The 25,354-nt window shown below is 36.2% G+C and overlaps 1 protein-coding gene across 1 annotated transcript; it reads right to left on the bottom strand.

The window, feature by feature from the left end:
• Positions 1–481: 481 nt before the first annotated feature.
• On the bottom strand, positions 482–24,566 carry LOC115222383 (calcium and integrin-binding protein 1). Its single transcript, XM_029792594.2, has 7 exons — positions 24,386–24,566; positions 17,288–17,322; positions 13,254–13,350; positions 12,259–12,406; positions 10,314–10,435; positions 4,853–4,941; positions 482–1,777 (listed from the first exon to the last, which is right to left on the bottom strand). The coding sequence occupies exons 1-7, from the start codon at positions 24,434–24,436 to the stop codon at positions 1,756–1,758; spliced, it is 564 nt and encodes a 187-aa protein (XP_029648454.1). The 5' UTR covers positions 24,437–24,566; the 3' UTR covers positions 482–1,755.
• Between the last annotated feature and the right edge of the window lie 788 nt (positions 24,567–25,354).

Here is a 25,354-nt window from a genome sequence, read left to right as displayed (position 1 = left end):
TTAATTTATTTGCCTAAATTTTTGAAATTGCAACAACGATTTCAAAAAACAGCAAAGATAAATTATGGTACATGTCTATCTTAGCTTATTAAGTGGATTGAACAAGCCAGTTTTATCTAGACTGAAAACTACATGCTCTTCATCAATACTTCTGATGTTTTACATGTGAGTAGACATGCTTCAGGAAGTATGAAGAACAGTGAAACATTAGGTTTCAATGATGTATTGGGAGTAATCGTGGCACTCCATATGACAACAAGGGTTCCAGTTGATCCAATCAATGGAACAGCATGCTCATGAAATTAATGTGCAAGTGGCTGAGCACTCCACAGACACGTGTACCCTTAACATAGTCCTCAGGGAGATTCAGCATGACATAGAGTGTGACAAGGCCAGCCTTTTGAAATAAAGGTACAACAGAAAAAGAAAGAAAGAGTGTGAGAAAGTTGTGGTGAAAGAATACAGCAGGGTTCTCCACCACCCTCTACCAGAGCCTCATGGAGCTTTAGGTATTTTCACTTAGTAAACACTCACAAAACCAGTCTGGGAATCAAAATCACAATTCTATGACCACGAGTCCACTGCCCTAACCACTGGGTCATTGCGTCTCCATGGTGGGAGTAATACTTCAAGCTCAAAAAGTGAGTAATGTTACATGAATGTGTAAGCCTTAAAAATCCAACAAAATTGTCAGATTTTAAATTTTGAAATGTAATATACAGCACATTAAGAGGAAAATAAATGTACTTCCATCAGCAATGATCTTATAGAGAACAGATCTTCAAAAACTGTAGAGAAACTTCTTTAAAATGTTTCACAAATTTGTTGAACTTTTGGTGGTATTCACAAAATATTTTCGAATATTTTGGTTTCATACAATATAAAAAATTTATTTAAAAAAATTTTCCTGCTACTAATTTGTAAATCTGTTTTGAGACATGTATTTTAATTAAATACTCTTCCACATACTACTTAGTTTATTGTGAGGAATGAATGTTAAATGAGGACATTGAATAGTCACACTAACATATTTGAGGTTCACAACAATACCAGTTAAGAATCCTTGCAATTTTCTTTTCTCTTTGTACAAATTATTGACCAAGTAAAGAAATATACAATATAAGTCAAAAAAAAAAAAGAGAGAGAGAGAGAGAGAAAGAAAAAGGAAGAAAAAAATAAATTAAGTCATAACCAAAAGTAGAGAAAAAAAATTTCAATGCACTATTTGTAAAAGGTTCCATGAACAAACTGACCTCATTGGACAAATCACAAAACAACAGACTCTGAAACAACTGTGGTTTCATGTGAAGGCCAAAGATCAAGAACATAAACAATATGGGGTGAAATATCAAGCATGAAGATAATACTGATTTCATTATTTTTCAACAAACAAAATAAAACAAAAGCCTTTACATAAATTAAAATAATAACTGATTGGTAAAATGTAAGGTTATATATATATATATCAAAGTGTGTATGAGTGTGTGTATGCATATGGATATGTAAATTTTTTCCTTCTACCAATATCTGTTTTATATTTAAATATAGAAAAATAATTCAGTTAAAGAAAACAAAAAGCATATGGGCTATCTGTTTTAGGTTAGACTATGGAGAATAGCAGGTTTGCCTTATTAGTCAATTTTCAATCAACAGTATATATATTTTAGCTATTATTAAAAAACTATTGGTATTATTTAAGTGAAAAATATTCATGTGTTCCAGTCAAAGAAGAACTTCATTGACAAATGAAGAAAATCACAAATGGATACAGAATGATCTGGAAAATAAAAAGTAAGAAAAAATGAATTAATTTTCAATCATAAAAACAAAAATCATACATAAAAGATAGCTAAATTGAAAAATAGAGAAAATTTTCTTTCTTCACATTGTATTTTTAGAAACAAAAGCATTATAGGATACAGGTTTCTTACAGGACAATCAGTGGTTGATTATATTTATAATAGCAAGAATGATAATTTCAACAGATTTTCATTTCAAACACCTGGTTTATCATATTCCTTGCTATGTTCTTTCACAGAAATACACTCATAACAGATATACACATATAAGTTTTATTAAAACTTTGAGTCTAGTTAAATACATTTTGTTTCATTTGGAGAACGTGTCAGTTATTTGCAGAGCAAATATATAATGTGTCTACATACATACATACATATATTTGCACACATACTGACATAGAGCAGAAGGCATTCTGTCTGACACTCTAACAACAGGCATGTGGTTTAGAAGTTTATGTACCGATGATGTGGTTTTAGGTTTGGTCCTACCATGCAGTTGCTTTGAACAAATATTTTTCGTAGCTCTGGGCCAACCTAAGCCTTGTGATTGGATTTGGTAGAAGCAAACTGAATACACATCGTTGATTGGTTGAAATTACCCAAATACAACAACTTTAACACGAAATAACTTCTAAAATAGGAAATTTTGTCGAAAACGTTCAGAGTAAACCGTGTTCTATATGAGAAATTCTACCAGCATTTGAAGTTTCAAACTGTTTAGTTAAGAAAAATTAATTAAAAAATCTGTGATTGAGATGGAATAGATCCAAGAAATCCACCATATGTATATATGTGTGTGAGTGTGTTTGTGTTTCCTTGTTTTGAGATCATGTGCTAGTTGTAAATGAATGTCAGTATCAGGCAAACAGTGTGTTGTTCACTTGTAGTCTTCTGTAAAAATGAAATCATGTCTAGCATTGAGCTATTATACTGCTTGTGTTCAAAGGACTAGGGGAAATATTACTTGACATGAAAATAGGTGAGGGTGATAACAGGAAGACCATCTAGTTCTAGAAAATCTGCTTCAATGATTTTATCTGATCCATGCAAGCATAGAATTGTGGATGTTAAAAGAATGATGGTGATTAAATATATATGAGGAAATGTGTGGTTCGCAATCACATGTGAGCATATACCATTGACAAGGCCCAACAGGGCTGAAATGCATCTGGTGTTCTCACTAGCTGCCTCTGAGACAATTTCCATCTCCTTCTGACATATATCGTTTTAAAACATAACACGTCCACATGAGATGTTATCTCTGGACAAATACCACAATAAATTGCCTTTCAGTGATGTATTTACATTAAGTATAACACGTAGATGACTATTATAATTTAATACTGGTTCTTTTGCATACAATGGATTTTTATTCAGCTGGGTCACTATTTGCAATAACACTGACTGTTTATTCACTATTTTCCTACATATTCGAGGTGGCTTTGAGTATATATCATTAAGAAGGCTCAATGAGGCTGAACTGTATCTGGCCACTGCTGGAATAATTTCTGTCCCTTCAAAATATATTGTGATTTTAAGCAAAGCACAACTGTAAGACATGCTACCTCTGAAAGAATACTGCAGAAAATTGCCCTTCAACAATGCATTTATATTAAGTATGACACAAAGATGGTTTTCATTACCATCTTCATTTAACATTCCTTTTTCCATGCTGGCATGGGTTGGACAGTTTGGCAAGAACAGATGAGGCAGAGGGCTCTACCAAGTTCTACGTCTGCTTTGGCATAATTTCTACAGCTGGATGTACACACACATTATGATAATTTTACTTGCATGCCTGCCTACAATATCATCGTCGTTTAATGTCCATTTTTCATGTTGGCATGGGTTGGATGGTTTGACAGAAACTGGCCGGCTATGGAACTGTCCAGACTTCAACTCAGAACCACATGGACTTTTTGATCCATCACAAATATTTTCCTTTTCTATTTCAACTATTTTTCTTTTGTCTGAAACTACTTATTGGAACATGTATTTTAACAAGTTAAATGATCCTCAAGCCACTACTTACTTCATTACAGGTAAATGAAGGTGCTTCTATGTGATTGCTCAACTTGCTAGAAATAAGAGGCAAAAGTTTTTTTTCAAACCATTCCACTGCATTAAATATGGAAAAGATGCATTCATAAATATAGCCCCACATATTTTTAAAAGACAAGGCACGTAAAAAGCACCAACCGATCGTGGCCGTTGCTAGCCTCCCCTGGCACCTGTGCCGGTGGCACGTAAAAAGCACCTACTACACTCATAGAGTGATTGGCGTTAGGAAGGGCATCCAGCTGTAGAAACACAGCCAGATCAGACTGGAGCCTGGTGCAGCCTCCTGGCTTCCCAGACCCTGGTCGAACCGTCCAACCCATGCTAGCATACAAAACGGACGTTAAACGATAATGATGATGATGAAGATGGTCATGTGTGGAATACACTTTCATCAATGATGGAAATGACAGGGTATGCATGAGTACAGTGTTGCTCTGCTTTTCAGCTAACAGAGAGGGGTGGGTTTTTAAGTGTCTAGCCCAACTTTCCCAACCTCAGCTTCTTGAACCTTAGGGTAGACCAAGTTCCTAATACCTGCTTCCATCACTGTTTTTAATCATAGGACTGTTTCAACAAAGTTGACCTGGGGTTAAACAGCAACTTTTTTATGAAGTGAGACAAGCTCTTGTTTTCACTTTTAGTTAGTGTGAAGTAGAGTTCATTCTTAAACATTTTGTAATCAGGAATGATTTTCAAAAACTAAATAGATTCTGTTTGTCTAAATACCCTGAGATCTACCAGACACAGGTATTATCAGGAATACTGCCTACAGAAAAAGCATTCATGACAATATACTTGAATATGGTGAATATGTGAGATTGGTTAGAATTCAAACATTGAATCCAAAAGAATAGATCATAAGGTATGGAAAATGCCAATGATCATGTTAAAAATATTCAAAACCATGGGGTGCAGTGTGTCTTCAATAAAATTTCACATGTAGTCTGTTTAAAATGGTAATCATAAAAAGAAAGATGTTAGTATAAACATACGATGCAAAATCTGGTGATTTTGAGAGGACATGTTCAAATTCTTGGAAGGACAAACAGTCATCATTATCTAAGTCGGCTTCTTCCATAATCTGCAGAGAAAAACGAAATGGTATAGAGATGTTAAATTTGACAAACAAAAGATATAAATACAATTTATTTCAAAGAAATAATACTATATATTCATTTTGCATTGCATCATTATATAATGGCTTCCAGTTTAGGCATAAAACCCGAAATCTTGAGAGGAGAGGACTAACTGGTATCATCAACCCCAGTGCTTGAATGACACTGTACTTTATCGACCCTGCAAGCATTAAAGACATATTGTTGACTTTGGTGGGATTTGAACTCAAAATGTAAAGAGCTGGAAGAAATGTTGCTAAGTATTTTGTCTGATGCTCTAACGATTCTGCCAAGTAGCTGCCTTTTGTATAATTATGTAATGAAAATACATTGAATTAAACTGATGGCATATAAGAATTAACAGTACCTTGTGATTTGAAAGTATTCATTCTCAATATTACTAAAACTGAGCTAAGTCTTTATTAATTCATTGTTTTTTTCACTTATCTAATATTTTAATAATCACTGTTTCACAAAATTATTCAATTTGATCATCTTTCTAAGACAGCTTGGTTATATCATCTCTAACATTACTGATAATCTTATTCGCATATATATATACATACATACATACATACATATATATATACATTACCAGCATTGCCTTACTGGCACTTGTGCTGGTGGCATGTGAAAAAACATTCAAGCGAGGTCGTTGCCAGTGCTTCTGGACTGGTTCCTGTGCAGGTGGCACATAAAAAGCACCATTTGAGCGTGGCCGTTGCCAGTACTTCCTGACTGGCCTCGTGCCGGTGGCACGTAAAAGCACCCACTACACTCTCAGAGTGGTTAATGTTAGGAACTCTGCCAGATCAGATTGGAGTCTTGTGCAGCCATCTGGTTTGCCAGACCTCAGTCAAATCGTCCAATCCATGCTAGCATGGAAAGTGGACGTTAAACGATGATGATGATGATGATATATATATATATCATCAACATCATCATCATCATTTTAATGTTCACTCTTCCATGCTTGCACGGGTTGGATGGAATTAGATTTTCTATAGCTAGAAGCTGTTCCTGTCACCAACTCTCATCTGTTTCTAAGCAAGGTAATATTTATCCATGGCCAGATATGTTCTTGCAGTATATTGGAAATGAATGATACTGCTGGTACGACAGTGACATGCATTTGCAACTCTCATATAATATCAGAACAAACACACACACACACATACGCATGTATATATATAATGATTCTCTTTCAGTTTCTGTCAACTAAATCCACACAAAAGACTTAGGTTGGCCCAGGGATAAAGAAGACATTTATCCAAGGTGCCACACAGTGCAACAGAATCCAGAATCACGTGGTTGGGAAGCAAACTTCTTACCACACAGCCAAGCCTTGCTAGTTTCATTCACTAGTTAATCCAAACATGAAGAAGCAAGAAAAAACAACAACGCGAGGACGTGGAATATGTACAGTGTTATTCGACGCTCAGGAAAGGAAAGAAAAGAAAGAGGATTTCATGTTTCGAGTGGAGCTCTTCGTTAGAAATATAGAAAAAGTCCAAAGAAGGGAAGACGGAGAAGGAGAAAATCGCCAACGATACACACGAGGTCAGATATATATATATATGTATGTATGTATATATATATATATTTCTTTACTAACCACAAGGGGCTAAACACAGAGAGGACAAACAAGGACAGACAAGTGTGTAACTGGTACTTAATTAATCGATTCCGAAAGGATGAAAGGCAAAGTCGACCTCGGCGGAATTTGAACCCAGAACGTAACTGCAGACGAAATATGGCTACGCATTTCGCCCGGCGTGCTAACGTTTCTGCCAGTTTGCCGCCTATATGTATATAAATAAATATATATATATACACACACACATGTACACACATATGTGAGAGCAAGTGACTTCATGTGTAGCTCCTTATACATATTAAGTTTCTTCCTTAAGTACAAAGTCAAACAATCACTACTCTATGTATTTAAACTAACCCTCATTCATCAATACTATAACAGAGTGTATCATGATATAGCATGATATCAAGCAGAAACCTTCAGAATGAAAGAAAATAAAACAGCATGTAACTTTTCCCATATCCAGGTTTAAACTGGCTAGCTACAGTGACATGATAATAAATTAGAGTAGTTTCCCTTTGCCTGTCTAAGTAGCATAAGTCTTAATATTTTTAAAGTAGGAAGATTTTGAAGTATAGTGTCTTCCTTATCAATGCTAATAATTCAGAAGTCTATGGAGAATTTCAAGCCAGTGTTGCACACTAACAAGACTCTCATTAATATTATCTTCCCAATGGTATCTAATTATAGCTGGGTAAATAAGCCAGCAAAAATTAAATATCTTTACCAAGGAGAGAGTGCAGAATGGATGACAGAGGATACAAAATATTACCTTTTATTTATAATCACTTTGATTAACAGAATATCAAAACAAGGGGTGGGGGTGGAGGAGAAATAGGTAACACACAGCAACTACAAGAGTGGGCTGAAAATTTCATAGGCTGACAATGAAGGAGTGGTACTAGAGCTGTGAAATCTTACATGTAATTTCAAATGTTCTTATAAGTTACTGTATTGTTTCTTTCAAGCTAAACTAATATCTGACTGTTCAGAGAAGACATCAAAAATAACTAGTAGTGACTTCTTCTTGAAATGGACAAAATTTGATGTTGTGGCGTTATCAAGTACCTGCAGAAAAAGAGTTTAGCCTCCAAGGACTTTCATGCTAACATGGTTGCTACATTAGGGAATGACACTCAAGCTTTATCGACAGTGCAAAAGTGGGCAGTTGAATTTAGAAGTGGAAGGGAGAGTCTTGAAGATGACCCAAAATCTGGACGTCCTGCAACTGCCACCATTGAGGAAAACATTGACTGTGTTCACCACATAGTGAGGGATGACTGACGACTGACTATAAATCAAATAGTCCAATGTTATTAGCATATCTCATGACAGTTGAGAATATTCTGCACAATGAACTTGGCATGGAGCAGGTTTCTGCTTGGTGGGTGCCATGTCTTCTGATACCTGATCAAAAGAGTATCAGGCTGAACACATCATGGAAAAATCAACCTTGTTTGTGGCATATCCAACTGGTTTCCTTGAATGTTTCCTAGCCTAAGATGAGTGTTGGCTTCATCACTTTGAGCCAGAAAAAAAAAAAGAAACAATCTATGCAGTGGAAACATCTCTCCTCACCTGCTCCAAAGAAGGCCAATGTCGTTTCATCTGCAGGGAAGGTGGTGGCCTCAGTTTTTAGGATGCAAAAGGTACTGTGGTTATTGACTAACTTCAAAAGGGTCATACCATCAAAGGAAAGTACTAAGCCAACTTGCTGAGACAGTTACAAAAACTTATGAAAGGGGCCTTGTTTCATCAGGACAATGCTCCAACACACAAGTCCTTGATTTCAATGGCTGTTGTGTGTCATCGTGGCTTTGAACTGGTTGATCACTCTCTCTATTCTCCTGATTTGGCTCCATTTGACTATTGTCTGTTCTCCAGCATGAAAAAACATTTGGTGGGGAACCAGTATTGCAGTGATGATGACATTATATCTCCTGTTTATGACTTTATTGACTAACAGGATGAAAGCTTCTTTAACAATGGGATCCAAGCACTGCAACACTGATGGAAGAAGTGTGTGGACTGCAAGGGGGACTATGTTGAAAAATAAACCTCATTTTGGTCAGCCTATGAACTTTTCAGTCGACCTTCATAGTGTAGAAACTGTACAGAATTATTAGAGTGTCAGACAAAACACCTTATAGTATTTAGCTATGGTTCATTATGTTTAAGTTCAATTCCAGTGGAAGTCAACTCTGACTTTGATTCATCCATGGTCAATGAAATAAAGTACTAATCAAGTAAAGGGGTGGGGGTGCAATTTGACTAACTCTCACCCACCAAATTTGTGGCCTATATTAGAAATAATTATTATCATCAATAATAGTAATGATTTCTTTTTTTTTGTCACAAGGGCGTCAGCTGAAGATAACATTATGAAGACAGATTACAATGGATTTTCATGAAATCGGGCAAGGTAGAAAAAGAGAAAAAAGAGAAATGCGATGAAAGGTATAGATAATATATATATATATATATATATATATATATATATATATATATATATATATATATGTATGTATGTATGAATATTTCAATGATACAGTTCACCTGATAGTAGAGAGTCCAAGATCACTCTGACCACCAAGGCCATGTGTCCTCTCTCAACTGCTGTTCTCTTATCTATAAGTGCATAATTAGGGTAGTTCTATACATTCAAACCATTTTTGTCACATTTGCCCACCTTTTGACACATTTGCTGGAGGAGAATACTTCTCTCTCTATTTACACTTTCCTTTCCAAGTGGAATTTGAAAAAAGGCAACAAGAACTTGATCAAAGTGGAAGGTGTTTCTCTTCAATGCTTTTAAACAATCTCTTTCACCGTAGATACAAGACAGAGGAAAACTATTTGCTTGGCTCTGTTAAAGAGAGTTGTGAGGCAGTTTTCACAATTGACTAGGTTGATAGCCAGATCCATCTTACATGCAACAACAGCTGTTTGACATAGCTCCACAATTCAGCAATGCTTTGGAACCACTGCACATGTATAGTTCAATTGCTATGTTCATGTGGGTGGGCCAGAATTTGCTGAGGCAGGTTTTCTGTGGCTGGATCCGGTTCTGTCACTGACCATCAACTATTTCCATGTAAGGAAATATTTCATCATGGTCAGATATATCTTGGAAGACTGGAAATAACAGCAAGCAGGCAGAAATGAAAAGACACCACTTGCATTAAAGTGACACTTGCTTACAATTATCAAGTGATGTCATGGCAAGGAGACAGTAACACACACACAATGGGTTTCTTTCAGTTTTCATCTACTAAATTTACCCACAAGGCTTTGGCCGACCTGGAGCTATTAGGTGAAGATACTTGTTCAAAGTGCAATGCAATGGGACTGAACCTGAAACCATATGGTTGGGAAGCAAACTTCTTACCACACAGACCCATATCAAAAAAATGAATCCCACAATTTAACATAATCACCTGGTTCATGGGTCAGGACTTCAGTCTGGGAATAATTTTCTCTGTTCTCACCAATTTCAGGGAAGGGGATAAGGTGATTACACTGATCCTAGTGCTCAAATGATATTTAATTTATTGCCCCCAAAAGGATGAAAGGCAAAGTTGATCCTGGCAGAATTTGAACCCAATGTAAGGATGGACAAAATGCTGCTAAGCATCCAGTCCAACGTACTAATGGTCCTGCTTGCTTGCTGTCTTAAGGTGATAGGTAATATTACACTAATTAAGCAATAATAGAGAAAAAAGGTTGTGTTTGTATATTTACATTATCTATAAGCAACTGTAAGTCCTCATCTTCTAGTTTATCACTTGATTCATCAGGCATTGTTATACGCTGAATAACTTCCTTTAAGTCTTGACTTGTTATCATGTTATTATTACTGAAATCTGCAAATATTTAAGCAAAATAAAATTGAGATAACAATTATCATATTGCAAATACAGGCACTTAACTTGTACACAAAATTACAAATAGAAATTCCAATATGTCTGTATATGTACATAAATTGCATATGCCAGCATGAAAGGAAACATTAAATGATGATGACGATGTATGTGTGCATGTGTGTGCGTGTATGGATATATATATATATAAATAAATAAATAAAACATATGCATATATACATACATATTTGTACGTACCTACCTCTACATGTATATATACATGCATATATGGGTATAGGACACCAAAAAAATCTCAAATTTTATTTAATTTGATTTCCGCGGGAAGGAAAATTTCATGGAAGTCATGTATTGCCTGACCTTCGAAACGTGGAGTAGATGAAATTAAGGCGACTGAAGAAGGGGAATTTTCCTTGTTTGTATGTCCTGTACTCTATTTTTTCGTAGTTTAAAAAAATGTCCATTTCCTCGGTTTTGTGTTTATGTTTTCGTTTCTCATTGTGTTCGACGTTTTTTTGGTGTCCTGTACCCATATATGCATGTATATATACATGTAGAGGTAGGTACGTACATATATGTATGTATATATGCATATGTTTTATTTATTTATTTATATATGACTGAACGCACACATTCATTTCTATATATATATATATATATTTGTGTGTATGTGTGTGTGTGTGTATGTGTGTCTGTATATACACATGTATGTATGTCACAATATCACTGCATTCATGGTATTGAGACTATCAGATGTTATAATTCATTGGTCACAATGTGCTTCCTCACTCTGCTGTAGCTTTTGAATGATGCCACTCCTTTGGCTGGGTAGGCAGGCAGGCAAGCAAACATTCCATCTTGACAGAACTTTAGTCCACCACAGGTCTATACATTTACAGCTGAGTGGACTGGAGCAATGTGAAATAAAGTGCTTTATTCTAGAACACAATGCATCACCAGTTTGAGAATTGAAGCTATGACCATGCAATTGTGAGTGCAACACCTTACCATAGGCCAAACACTTTCACATATGTACGTGTGCATGTATAAAATAAATACATTACACACACATACACAAAAAGAAAAACTGGTTACAAATCTCAGCATTATATCTATGTATCTCTCTCTATATATATATGTATACACACACATACTCATATGTTTATTTTCCATCTGTTTTTCCATGCTAACATAGATTAGGTAAATACACATCATTACTGAGGCACTGCTATACAACCAAATGCTCTTCCTCTTGTCTTTACCAGTTTTTCAAGAAAGGAAGTTTTTATTCCACATGTATTTGAATGTGCAGAGCTAGAATGATTTACTGACAGGGAATTATCAATAAGCATCATCAATCTTTTTTTCACATGAAGTACAAAATGTTCACACAGACACAGCCATACACATACATGTACTCAAGTGCACAAAGACACACATGCATACAAACACACAAACATACATATATATATATATATATACACAACAGGTTTTGTAGAGCTTCTATCAGCCAAATTCAATTTACAAGGTATTGCTTTTACTGGGGCTAGAGTAAAAGACACTTCACCAAGGTGTCATGCAGTGAGATTGAACCTGAAATCATGTGATTGCAATGGTGACCTCATAACTACACAATCATGCATTTGCCTGAACATACATGTGTATGAGTGTGTATATTATGTATTCAAGGACATGAATACATATATTTATTCTCCTTGAATGCATTTTCACTATATCAAATATTATTCATACAAAGCATTAAAAAATGTAAAAAATGCAACTATTATCAATAATAAACCTTTACTTGCCATAAATTTTGAAAGCATAATTAACTTTGACATTCTTTGGAGCATTGTCACTAAAGACTGACATCATATCTAAAAAGTCTTCAAATGTCATTGAGCCATCATCAGCAGAAGAGAAAACTTTACAAATTCTGTCTTTAAATGGATTCACCTGAAAAAAAATATATACATATATGCATATATATATTGCATTAAAAAATTATCCATGACATTCATTCTTCACTAGTATAAGATAAGGTGACTGGAAGGTTAAACTTAACAAGTCTCAACTGGTATGATGTACTTCTGTACATTATCACCGGAATAATAAATGAGAATTTGTGTAACTTACACATACAGGAAAAATAAGAATCAGCCCCATTATTAGCATATTTTCTGGCATACAAATTAAAATTTTCAGATCAAAAAGGTGGTTCATCTTATACATCAAGACAACTTTAGGGGACCAAAAATGCAGCATGATTTGGAAAGATAACAATGATGTTTGAATATTTACAGTATATACTATGTCAACTTGTATGCTGGAAAATACATTACACACTAAATCAATATAATTTTTATTGCAGGGAGAGATTATCGTCAACTGAATTAACAAATACATACTTTATTGACCACAGAATACTGAAAGGCAAAGCTTAGAACCTAGAGTGACTTAAATGCTGCAAATCATTTAGTCCACCACTCTATTGTCTCAGTCATTTCGCCTGGTTATTGATATTCTACGAAGGCATGAAGTCTTAGATTTATACTGAAAGGAAAATAGTTTTGTTTTGTTCTCTCTCACTCTTTTTTTATTTCTTTTGAAACTACCCTGTAATGTAAATGAAATAAAATAGTTACAACTGGAATCGAGACCAAGTTGTGGATTCTGTTAACCAGGAACTTGACTTTAATTTGTGACAATGCTTTATCATCTCATCTGTGACAATCACTTTTCATATTTTTTTCTTAACTTTCTTTTGTTAGAGCCCGGAGCACTTTTTTCATACAGTACATACCTTTAACTCTGGCAGCCGACATATTACTTCTTGATCAAGTCTGGTATTTCTGTCTACATCTCTACCTTCAGCAAGCATCTTATAACAGTCATACACACTGCAATGGAAAGCGTTATTCAATCGTAAACATCTTTAAAGCAAGGTTTTTCAAAATCTGGGATATGCTTGACAATAAGGGGTATGGAATTATTTGAGTGTATGGGGTATTCATTGTTGAATAGAGGAAGAAAAGGTAGAGTAAAGTTGAAGTAGCTGAGTAAATAAATTAGTTTCAGTGGAAACAATAAGAAAAAAACAGAGGAAGTTCAACATAGCAAGTTTATATATTTGTCATTACGCACTTTATTTCCTGCTATGACCTCTATCAGAGGTTAAAGGATTGAAAATTGTTTTTACATCCAAAACAATAGGGTACATGACAAGGTTTGAAATTGATTGATATGAACATGTGTTCTAACTCATATATGCCATAGTTTTAGAGTTTTTATGCTATCATTCATTGTTGGCATACATGCAGATTCCATATAACAGGAGAGAAGTAACTGCTTTTAGCTAAGTTGATTGACACTGAAATAATTTGATTAGTCGGTTCAAGAAAACAATGTCAATTTCATGACTGCCAGATGAGTAGTCCAGTGTCTTGAACCAAGTTCAACTCCACTGTGCAACACCTTATACAAATGTCTACTACATTGGGCTGACTAATGCCTTATAAGTGAATTTGGTACATGGCAACTAGGTGGAGGCCTGTGTGTGTGTGTGTGTATAAATGCAGGTATGGCTGTGTGGTAAGAAGCTTGCTTCCAAACCACAAGTTTCTGGGTTTAGTTCCACTGCATGGCACCTTGAGCAAGCATCTTCTACTATAGCCAGGTCAAAACCTTGTGAGTGGACTTGGAAGGCAGAAACTGAAAGAACCCATTGTGTGTGTGTGTGTTTATGTGCGTGTGTGTGCATCATTGTGTCTGTGTTTGTCCCCATCACTTTTTGATAACTAACATTGGTTTGTTTATGTCCCTGTAACTTGGTGGTTTGGCAAAAAGAGACAGATAGAATAAGTACCAGTCTTAAAAAGACAAATAAGTACTGGGGTTGATTCATTTGACTAAAAGTTCTTCAAAGTGGTGCCCCAACATGGCCAGAGTCTAATGACTGAAACAGACAAAAAAAATATATGTCAGTGTATGTGTCTGTTTCCCCACCACCACTTGACAAATGGGGTTGATTTATTTGACTAAAACCCTTCAAGGTAGTGTCCCAGCATGGCCACAGTCCAATGACTGACAATGACAAATAATGAGCTAAAGGAAATAACTGAAATCGGTTAACAACAAGAATTTGGATAATTAACTTCAAGGTGACATACTGAAACCTGCATGTAAAAAATTCCTAATTAATTGACATATTCTTCTAGTTGGAGAAAGAAACAATCACCTAACAGCAATTATTAGTAACTCCCAAAGAATGGAGGAGATAATATCAAGAAATTAAATATTTAGCTCTCAAAGTTAATTTGCATATTTAGGGGAAAAAATAAGAACATCTGTGGTCGTGTTTTTTCTCAAAGCATGTAAAGAGTGCTTCTGGTATGGAAAAACAGGAAAGTATAAATACGGTTAATACATGCAGTAAAAGTCAGCATATTTTTATACTAAGTGACCTCAGTAGAATATTAGATAATGGTGGTGGGCAAAATTATCATCTCAACCTGTCAAGAATCTTAACAGAAAGCTTTAGAAGAGTTGCAGCTTGGTTCATTAAGACAGTTTGTATTTCTACATTAGAACTAAGAAAATTAGAACAGAAGGCTTCAGAAGTGTTGTAGCTTAGTTCATCAAGACAGTCTGTATTTCTGCATTAGAACAAAGAAAATTAGATCAAGGTTTCTTTGTTTTATTATTAGCTGATAATTAGATATCAAAGTTAATTGAAAATGCCATGAAAAATATTTTAAAGGAAATACATCTGCAATGTACTTGGAGCTGCCTACTACATATAAAATATTAGGAAAATTTAGTACAGAACAATATATAGTTAATGTGATTGAGCTAATATTTATTAGCATAGAACATATGCTGTTACAGCTTATGAATATTTACAACAAGGATTGAAAATAGAATTTTTACTAATTTTAGCACAAGGCCGCCAATTTTGAGGGAGGGGAAGTCAATTACATTGACCTCAGTGCTCAGCTAGAACTTATTTTATCAACCCTGAATGGATGAAAGGCAAAGTTAACCTCTGTTGCATTTGAACTGAGAAAGTAAAGAGCCAGATAAAATACAGATAAGCATTTCGTCCAGCGTGGTAACAATCCTATACGCTTGCTGCCACAAAAACTGATTGTAATATAATAAACTAAGTTACCTTACTAACTAAAGTTGATAATTAAGATTAGTTTGCTGCAATCAATTAAGAGACAATGATGAATGAAGTCAACAAATATAGTACCAACTAAAATAGTTAAGAAATTGACAAACTGTTCTTATCTAAATTATGAGAAAATAGCAGTGATAAAAATAACCAGAGAAAATAGCAGAACAGGTATTCTCACTTTCTGTAAATATCCATACACACACATGCAGAAAGACAGAAAGACACACACACATGCACACACAAGATTTTGAGATTCATGCTGAAGATACAGAAGGTTCCCAATATTGCAGTAGCTTTAATCACCAATAGAAGAGGTTGCAATTATCTTTAAGCAGCACCTTCAGTTTTTGCATGGGCCAAAGTATCATTGCGTACACACACACACACACTCCTTGCATGTACACAGAAGCATCAAATTGCTGGACCAGGTCATGAATACTAAAGAGAGGATTATAGCTCAACTAATTAGGAAGAGAGTTAGCCTAGAAGAGATGCAGTTCATGTTTGTACCAAGAAGAAGCACTACTAAAGCTATCTTCATGGTAAGGCGACTGCAGAAGAAGCATTAAGCCAAGCTTCTGTACTTAGCTTTTGTAGACCTGGGGAAAACCTTTGACAGAGTCACCCATTTTCTCATCTGGTGGTCAATGTGGAAGCTAGAGATAGATAAATGTTTGGTGAAAGCAGTACAAGCCATGCACAAGGATGCTTATCAGTAAGGTGAAGGTCAGCACTGAGTATAGCAAAGAATTCAGGGTACAAGTAGGAGTTCACCAAGGATTAATTTTCAGCCCCTTCTTGCTCATCATAGTCCTCCAGGCCATAACAGGGGAATTTAAGACTGGCTGCCCTTGGGATCTCCTCTACACTGTTGACCTTGTTCTTATAGCTGAATCAATACCTGAACTAGGGAGGAAATGTCAGGTGTGGAATCAAGGTCTCGAATTTAAGGGTTTTAGAGTTAATTTAGCAAAGACCAAAGTCCTAATAAACAGGAAAACAGACAAATCTCAAATTCCTTCAGGGAGATAGCTCTGTTTGATATGTAGGAATGAAAGGTGTTGCAGAAACTCCACCTGGTGTATCCCGTGCAAGCTGTGGACATATAAGAGGAAAGTTAACAGAGAAAGTAGTCTTTGTGTGTGGTAGATGTGCTGGTACAATAAACACTAAGAATGTACAGGGAATAAACTTCTTCAAATGTAAGTTTAAATGCTTAAAAGTTAAACTCAGTTCTGTGTTCTTAGGTAGAATCCTGCTTGTGGTCACTTAACTCTATAAAGGTTGTCTCAGTATCTAATTAAAAAAAAATTAATACTATTTAAATATATAATTTCAACTGTTAAGGTGCATGATATATAATTCGTTTTGGTTTCTTAAGTATTATTACACTGGAATCTGGTGCAGCTCTCTGGCTTGCAAGCTCTGATCAAACTGTCTAGCCCATGCTAGCATGAAAAACAAACATTAAAGGATGATGATCATGATTCCAAAGAGTATTTGAAGTATATAGACCAACAAATATTTTAAATATAGTTCAACTAATATAATCTAAACTACTATAAATTATACAAACCTAATTAGTTATTTTGTTCTAAAACCAAAATGAAAAGTAATAATACAATTTGATGCTTTTGAAACAAATAATGGTTACTTACTTTAAAATATCTTGTCGTGTGAAAAATGTTAGTTCCTAGAAGATGAGGTAAACAAGCATTAATTCAACAATTCATATTAAACATTGTTTTTGAAAGAAAATTTATCAGTTACACATATGCGGAATTCAAAATTGAAGTCACTAGAATAATTACAATAAAAAGCATTTTCAAGAATTAATAAATATAAATCTTTGTTTTAAGAATATAATTTTGTTTCTTTGTTGTTCTTTTTTGTTGTAATTAACACATTTTTCTTTTAATAGACACGTGCACACACACATTAATGTTTATACTTTGTGTATAAATATAAAGTAAAAAAGCAAAAAAAAAAAAACCACTTGTGGTGCTTATTAACTTGAGGATAAATGGTGACAGTGACCTAATAGTTTGCAGGTCATCAGCCTCTTTTCAGTAAAGGAAATATAATTCAATTTATCATGCTGTTGAAAAATGATGTCAAATGTTACTAAGATTTTCTTTACTTGGAGAATTTTGTAGAACTATTTGTTTTCCAGACATTAGTTGATACTCTCTTCATCATTTCAATAAAATAACTATGATGATAATTCTTTTATGGAATGGTGAAACTCAAAGCAGGTAAAGCTGCAAACAAAAGTGTGTAATTATTGGGTCAAAAAACCTTTTGGATAGTAAAAGTTGAAGGTGGCTTTGAGTTTCACTGTTCCATCATCATCATTATCATCATCATCATCGTTTAACGTCCGTTTTCCATGCTAGCATGGGTTGGACGGTTCAACTGGGGTCTGGGAAGCCAGAAGGTTGCACCAGGCCCAGTCTGATCTGGCAGTGTTTCTACGGCTGGATGCCCTTCCTAATGCCAACCACTCCGTGAGTGTAGTGGGTGCTTTTTACGTGCCACCTGCACAGGTGCCAAACGAGGCTGGCAACGGCCACAATCGGATAGTGCATTTTACGTGCCACCGGCACGGAGGCCAGTCGGGGCGGCGCTGGCAATGGCCATGTTCGGATGGTTCTCTTATGTGCCATTGGCACTGGTATTACAGCTACAATTTCCATTGATGTTGATCGATTTCGATTAGAATTATTTCATATTCTCGACATTTCTAAATTTTTATGACATCAACTGTAAAGATATGTAGAATTGACTTAAAAGCGTAAATAACTAACAATTAGGTTACTCCGCTACATACATCCATCAAATTTATTAAGCGAGCAATAGAGTAAAGATCCCCTTTGGTCATGAATGAACATGGGATGCACCTAGAAAGTTCCCCTCTGAGACACAAGTCTGGGCAAGGTTGTTTATACATACCAAGGGAAAGGTGAAAGTTGATATAGCTTGGCACCAGTGATGTTGCAACTCATTTTTACAGCTGAGTGAACTGGGGCAAGATGAAATAAAGTGTCTTGCTGAAGAACACAACACACAGCCCAGTCTGGGAATCAAACTCACAACCTCATGATTGTGAGTAAGCCTGATGCTCTAAGCACTAAGCCATGCATCTTCACAAGAGAGTATATATTTGGCATTTAATATCCTCTAGTATCTTCTCTAATGTTTGTGTCTAGATTATTTCAATATTCTGTCAACTACAATGCAAATGATGACTTACAAATTTTACATATTTTGTAATGTTCCAGAGCTAATTCAACCCTGTCAAATTCTCAGCAATGAAAAATGTACTTCTCAATTCTAAAACATTGGAATATAATCAATTTCCATTAACAATTGTTTTGGAACAAGCCATATTGGATCATAAGCTTTAAACTAAAGATAAAAAAAAAAACAATTACAAAAATGGTAGACTGAAATTAAATGAGATTACTGAACATGCAGAGAAGTGCTCTATCATTTCTGCCTACTATAATCATTTTCCCTCATTTTGGCATTAGGTCAGTCATTTTGAATGGAAAGGAAAAGTGGATTACATCTTCAGTGCTCAACTGGTACTTATTTTATTGCCTTCCAAAAGGATGAAAGGCAAAGTTGACCTCAGTGGAATTTTGAACTCAGAACATCAAGAGCTGAAAGAAATATTGCCAAGAAATTTTCTAACACTCTAATGATTCTACCAGCTCAAACACCTAATAATATATTTCATTTCAAGTAATTCCTCAACAATTTTTGGGGATATTTCAAAAGACTGCCTTATTGGCATTGATGATTTTCTTCAATTCTAATCTGAAATGGACTAAATATCTTACGTAATCTCACAAAGAGGAAATTACTGTAAATGCTGATTAGTCATGTGTTTTTTCATGGTTTTCTTTGCAGAGGACATTTCTTCACTGTAACAATATCTCATCTTTGTTTAATTATGTAATTCATTTTAATATTTTGCTTAGGCATTGCAAGACTGATAACCAGGTACAGAACTCAATATACTTATGCTTCAGAATGAAGTATCAGTCGAGTACAGAGTGATAAGAAAATGAGATGACGAAGGAATAAATGATTATCTCACAAGCTTCATTAGCTTACAACTGTTTTGGAAACAAGATGCAATGGGCTCATAGCTGATTGCATGAGGCACCGATGAAGCTATAAGGCACTAAGCTATGAGTCCACTGCATCTCATAGCAGAAACAGCTGTAAGCTAATGAAGTTCATAAGATAATAATTTATTCCTTTGTCATCTCATTTTTTTTAGTAATATAATACTTTATTGAAAATATTTACTCACATAGTTTAGTAAATGTTATTTGTCAGAAACACTAATAATATCTTTTTTCTTTTGGCTGTACCTATATCTTGTAAAAGTTATAATCAATGTTTCTACCGATTTCTGGGAATTTTATTGGTGGTATTTTTGTGTGTGCAATATGCACAGTGAGAATTAAAGATAAATTTTCAGTTTTTCAAGATACTTAAGAAGCTACTAAAAGTAGTTTGTGTTACCAAAATCATAATCTGTCCATTTGTTTACAAAGGAAATACAGAGCAACTTCGTCAACACCTAGTATTCTGAAATTACCTGAATACGTTTTTAATACGGTTAAAACATGTTGCATCATGTAATCAGATATCAAAAAAAAAAAAAAAGCATTGGGTGGTTATTGCTTTAAATGGATTTAATCATATGAGTAAATAGATATATGCACCCATATCTGTATGTATTGGTTTCACTATGATGTTAAGTCTGTGATAGTCTTTTGACAGCTTGGGAAGAGGAGTGGCCAAAGTTCTGTAATAGTTGTCCTTCAAAGTTCCTTGTCTCATAAGGATATATTTTAATATTCCTGCATTTCATCAATGGAAACGTGTATTTTCATTGAATATCAAAAAAGCCTTGAAGTAATTGTTTTTCGTCTTCTTTTTTTTAGATTGCATAAGTTTATTGTTCATGTAGTAAGCTATGAAATTCCTATATTCTCTTGATTTCCTGTAATTCAGCCTGATGAGTAGCAAAGCCTGGGTTAGTAGCTGAACACACCAAGTTGCTGCTTGAGAAGGTGTCACTGAATGTGGCATTCTAGATGAGGGACCAACTGTCACAAAATAGGAAAATTCTCATACTGTCAGGCCATTTACCATCCCCTTGGTCTAGTCCTGCTGACTTGAGCTTGGCAGGGACACCTGTAGTATCTAGGTCATACTTTATGATTTTGTTAAGGATAGCATGGTGTGGAAGGTGGCATGAGAATGGGTGAAAGCTGGAAGAATTCACAGTGGATCCACAGTGGCATCTGTGAGGCTCACAGAACTGGAGGTCAAGCACTAAGCCATACTTCACTGTGAGGCTTGGAGTCTGAGTGGAAACATGCCAGATGGTGTTGGTCAAGTCAGTGCTCTAACTTCTTGGAGGTCATGCTACATTAGTTGATGTTCCATTTCTTTTGAGAGGACTGAATGGCCACAGAGGGGAAGGGGATATGGACGCCAGCAAGGCACAGGCTGAACTGGTTCCATGGTGCATAGGCCAGCTCATGCTCCATGATCACAGTAGGTTTAGTTGTGTTGTGGAGAACCCTGTTGATAAGGATATGGCAAGAAGCCTCCAATGAGAGAAAGCCTGATAGGGCCAGTGAGACTGGAGGTCGAAGGCTGAAGCCACTATATATGGTGGGTATGGTAGCCTGTTGCCATCCAGGGTTGTCATACTGAATGTTGCATATCTCTTCAGTGAACTGTTAGATACAGACGTTGAGATCTGAGAGGATATGTGGCTGTAGCAAGGGGCACTGGAAGGTTTACAATATTTTGGCATGGCAAAGCAGTTCCTTAACATTCAGTCTGTTAATCAATCTTTCAAGCTGGTAAAGCTCAGAATTGCTGAACTGAGTATAAGGATGTTCTCTTTCAAGGTCACCTGTACCTGGTAAAGCAGTGAATATATATTTGAGACAGAGGATGCAAAGCCCTCTACATCATAGTTGAAGTTCATGACCTCCAACTTGGAATAGTTTATTTCAAGGCCAATTCTTGTTAGAGTGAGAACCACTGATCAGAGATTGTGGAAGACACTTCTCTGCTGGCCCACCTATCATCACATCATCCAGGTATCAGATGTTGAAAGGAGCTGCGATGCTCCAAGCAGTGCTGTCCACCCTCAAAATTAAAGGAACACCATGTTGAGCATGATTCAAAGATGGTATGAATGTATTTGAGGTGAGGAGCATGCTCTGGGCCCTCTATGACAGGTAAGCCCGTAGGTAGGCAGATGGAGCATGGCTGAGACAGGCCTTGAGCAAGTGGTCACGATGCAGACAGTTGAAAGCATTGACAATGAGGTGCTTGAAAGCACTTGATGTTGGGTCAGGACAGTTATTGAAGTAGTATGAGTGACTCCCTCGTACCTTCCCTTGTCCTCCTTCCTGAAAGCAATTAGGAGGGCTGAAAAGAAGAGGCCTCAAGGATAAGAGTCACTATGAATGAATCTGTTAATTAGAGTTGTAATTGTGCTCAGCAGGTGGTGCTTGGCTTTAGCAGTAAGTGGGGACAGCAAATCTTTGAGGTGGCTGGGTCAGAGACTGTCAAAACCTCTGCTGTTACTGGCAGGGAGAGACCTCAGAGTAGCGAGGATATCTTTCTTGGAGGTCACATAAGGTGCCTGAAAGTCAGGTGAGGGTATGGGTTTGAGGTCTGCAGGTGACCAGGACGTTTCAGTTGGAGGGTAGCCAGGACCTCTTCAGTAGGCTAGAGGATGGTGTCATCAGAGGTGACTACTCTGACAACAGCTGAGACATTACCTTCGATAAGTTTGGAGTTTACACAATCGTGTAAACACTTTGAGCCAGTGTTGGGGGTGGAGGCCTGCAGGTGCATGAATGAACAGAGTGCAGCATATGGGCGCCTTCCAAAAGGACAAGATGTTGGCCCTGAATAAGGCCATTGTTGACAGGCTGCCTCAATTGGTGACAGTGTTGGGGAGACCAAGAGAAAGCAGAGCAAAATAAAACGGCCAATCCCAATCACTAGGTCAACCAGATTCTAGGGCTTTGTCAATTAAGGATGAAAGGGTATCAGCCAGTAGCATCTAGGCTGTTTTCAGGACCTTAAGAGGGATCTAATGAAGCCTCCCAAGCCGGGTGATGTTGACCAGTGAGGGTTAGACATCAGGTGGGCATGCAGTCTGATCTGAGGATGTGGTGGATAGTCGCTGCCGCATGGCTGAGGCAGCTGCTGCATCTCCACACTGAGTGCACATTTAAGGCCTGTCATGTCAGGCTGATACAAGAGAGATGATTTAAACAGCCATATCCTGAACAGTTCATGCCTCTCTTCCGTCTATTAGTGGTGGTGGCACATGTGCTGCAGGTAGCTTCCTGTATGAATGAAGTGTGGAAAGCACCGTTCGAACAGGAGGATGTCGGCGCCCCCTAGGGTGGGGGCGAAAAATTGATTGACATCTCGAAAATGGGTGGGGGTGGGGTTGCAATACTGATGAGGCGATGACCACTGGATTGGGGAAGCCGAGGACCCGAGCAGTGCAGAAATCTGAGCAAAGGACGGGGTGGAATGGTAAAAAGAGGAAGATGTGCGAAAATAAACAAACATGCGATCGTTCCAACTCGAAATCCTCCTCACCATAACTCTTTCTTTCTACCTTAGTCAATCGCAGCATATACAAGTTTGAGTAGGTGTATCTGTATATATGTATGCCCAGAAGATAAATATAAATATAAATGGCACTGTCATGCCTTTAGTTGTCAGAAGTGAAAGTAGTCAACTTCGTGTATTTACGTCAGGTTTATACCTTCGTTAATTTACGCCGTTTATTTACCACGCTGTTAGGTTTATAAAACAATTGAAGTTCAGTTTAAAATTTATAAATAAATACATTTCATTCCATGTTCTGTTTAAACTTTATAAATAAATATATTCTTGCATTATTCATTATTGTTTTTAAAAAAGAAATCACACCAAATCTGCACAAATGACCACCACCACCACCGCGATCACATACACCAAATTGAGGGAAACGATTTCTTTTTTTATAAACATACGCATGGACGTGTATTTGTGAACATTCAAATACACGTCCATACGTATGTTTATAAAAAAAATCGTTCCGTCAATTTGGCGTGAAGGTGGTGGTCCAAAAATATATACATAAACATTGAGACAACCATAGTGGTTCGGTCGACTACCTGCATGTTATGGGACTGCTCGATTAGAACTGACCAACAAACTCAAAAACAGAACAGAAAAATTACAATGATGATTGCTAAACAGAATACGACAGCGACCTCAGTAAACAATAAAAATATTAGCAGGAAAGGTTAATAATAAATCAACAGTATTTCATACGCAATTAAAAGAAGAATCACTTCCGTACATGATTTATTTATATTTCTTTAGCTTAAAATGACAAGCTGAAATTAATTTCCGGAATGTCTCATCGTCCTGACATTATTCATACCTTAATTTAGAGAAAATACTATCATGGGTAATATCATAAACATGAAAACAGTCGCTGAAGTGTAAACTATATATAATATAATATGAACTCATCGAAATTAATGTAAAAATATCTTGTTTGACACATGAAATTGCGGCTTAAAACGACTTTTAAGTAGAATCATTTCCGTAAATTATGTCACTGTGTTCGCAGCTGACGTATAATAAGGATTTCAGAATTAGTTGGATGTATTTATATATATATAAATTTATACCTGATAAGCTTCCAGATCATCATGATTCAGAGCGGTTTGTTTGTTACCCATATTTGCTGTGATTTAAGAATTAGAACGAGGACTGTTCAGAAAAGAAACAACAAAACTTGGATTATAAAGTTGCTGTCAATGGCAACATGTCCGTCAGACGAGAGAGAACGAGAATTAGTTCGTTAGCAGACGATTACTTGCCCCCTTACCTCTCTCTCTCTATATATTTTTTTCTCTCTCTGTTTTCTCTCTCTCTCTCTCTTAATCTCTTTGTTTTTTTTCTCCTCCCTTTTTCTAAATCTCTCTTTGTTTCTACCTTACTCCATTTATTTGGGGTGTGTATCTGATGTGTGTATGCACGCACACACATATGTATGAATTTTCTTTAAGTTTTAATAAAGTTCTTAAAGAGAGTCCGTCCAAGCTAGTTGCTAAGTGGCAAGACCCGGTGTTTGTAAATATGTAGAGTTGGAGTGTGGGTTGAACTGTCGATGCATATACCCAAGTGTGTGCATCTATTCAACTTTATATCTAAATTTTTGGAAAGTCTTACAAGTCTTCACTGTGCCATTTATGAATTGAATCTGGAGAATCCACATCAGTTTCTTTCCGTCTTTTATGTTATTTTTTTATTCTTTTACTTGTTTCAGTCATTTGACCATGGCCATGGTGGAGCACTGTCTTAACGGGGTTTAGTCAAAGAAATCAACCTCAGGACTTATTCTTTTGTAAGCCTAGTACTTATTCTATTGGTCTCTTTTGCCAAACCGCTAAGTTACAGTTACAGGGACATAAACATATCAACATTGGTTGTCAAGCGATGGTGGGGGGACAGACACAGACACAAAGACACACACACATATGTTTCCAACGAAGAGCTCCGCTCGAAACATTAAACCCTCCTTCTTTCCTTCTTTCCTGAGTGTCCAATAATACTATATTTGTCCATGTCCTCGTGTTGTTGTGTTTTTTTGTGCT

The sequence above is a fragment of the Octopus sinensis genome, linkage group LG19, assembly GCF_006345805.1.
Source record: "Octopus sinensis linkage group LG19, ASM634580v1, whole genome shotgun sequence".
Taxonomy (NCBI): domain Eukaryota; kingdom Metazoa; phylum Mollusca; class Cephalopoda; order Octopoda; family Octopodidae; genus Octopus; species Octopus sinensis.
This window is presented reverse-complemented; position numbering and strand designations above follow the sequence as displayed.

Bases quoted from the DNA above. Each gene is read 5' to 3' on its own strand.
- LOC115222383 (XM_029792594.2), bottom strand. From the start codon at position 24,436: ATGGGTAACAAACAAACCGCTCTGAATCATGATGATCTGGAAGCTTAT. The intron at 17,323-24,385 runs GTATAAATTTAT...CTCATCTTCTAG, and splicing joins ATGATCTGGAAGCTTATCAG to GAACTAACATTTTTCACACG. The intron at 4,942-10,313 runs GTAAATATACAA...TTTTCTCTGCAG, and splicing joins TACAGTTGCTTATAGATAAT to ATTATGGAAGAAGCCGACTT.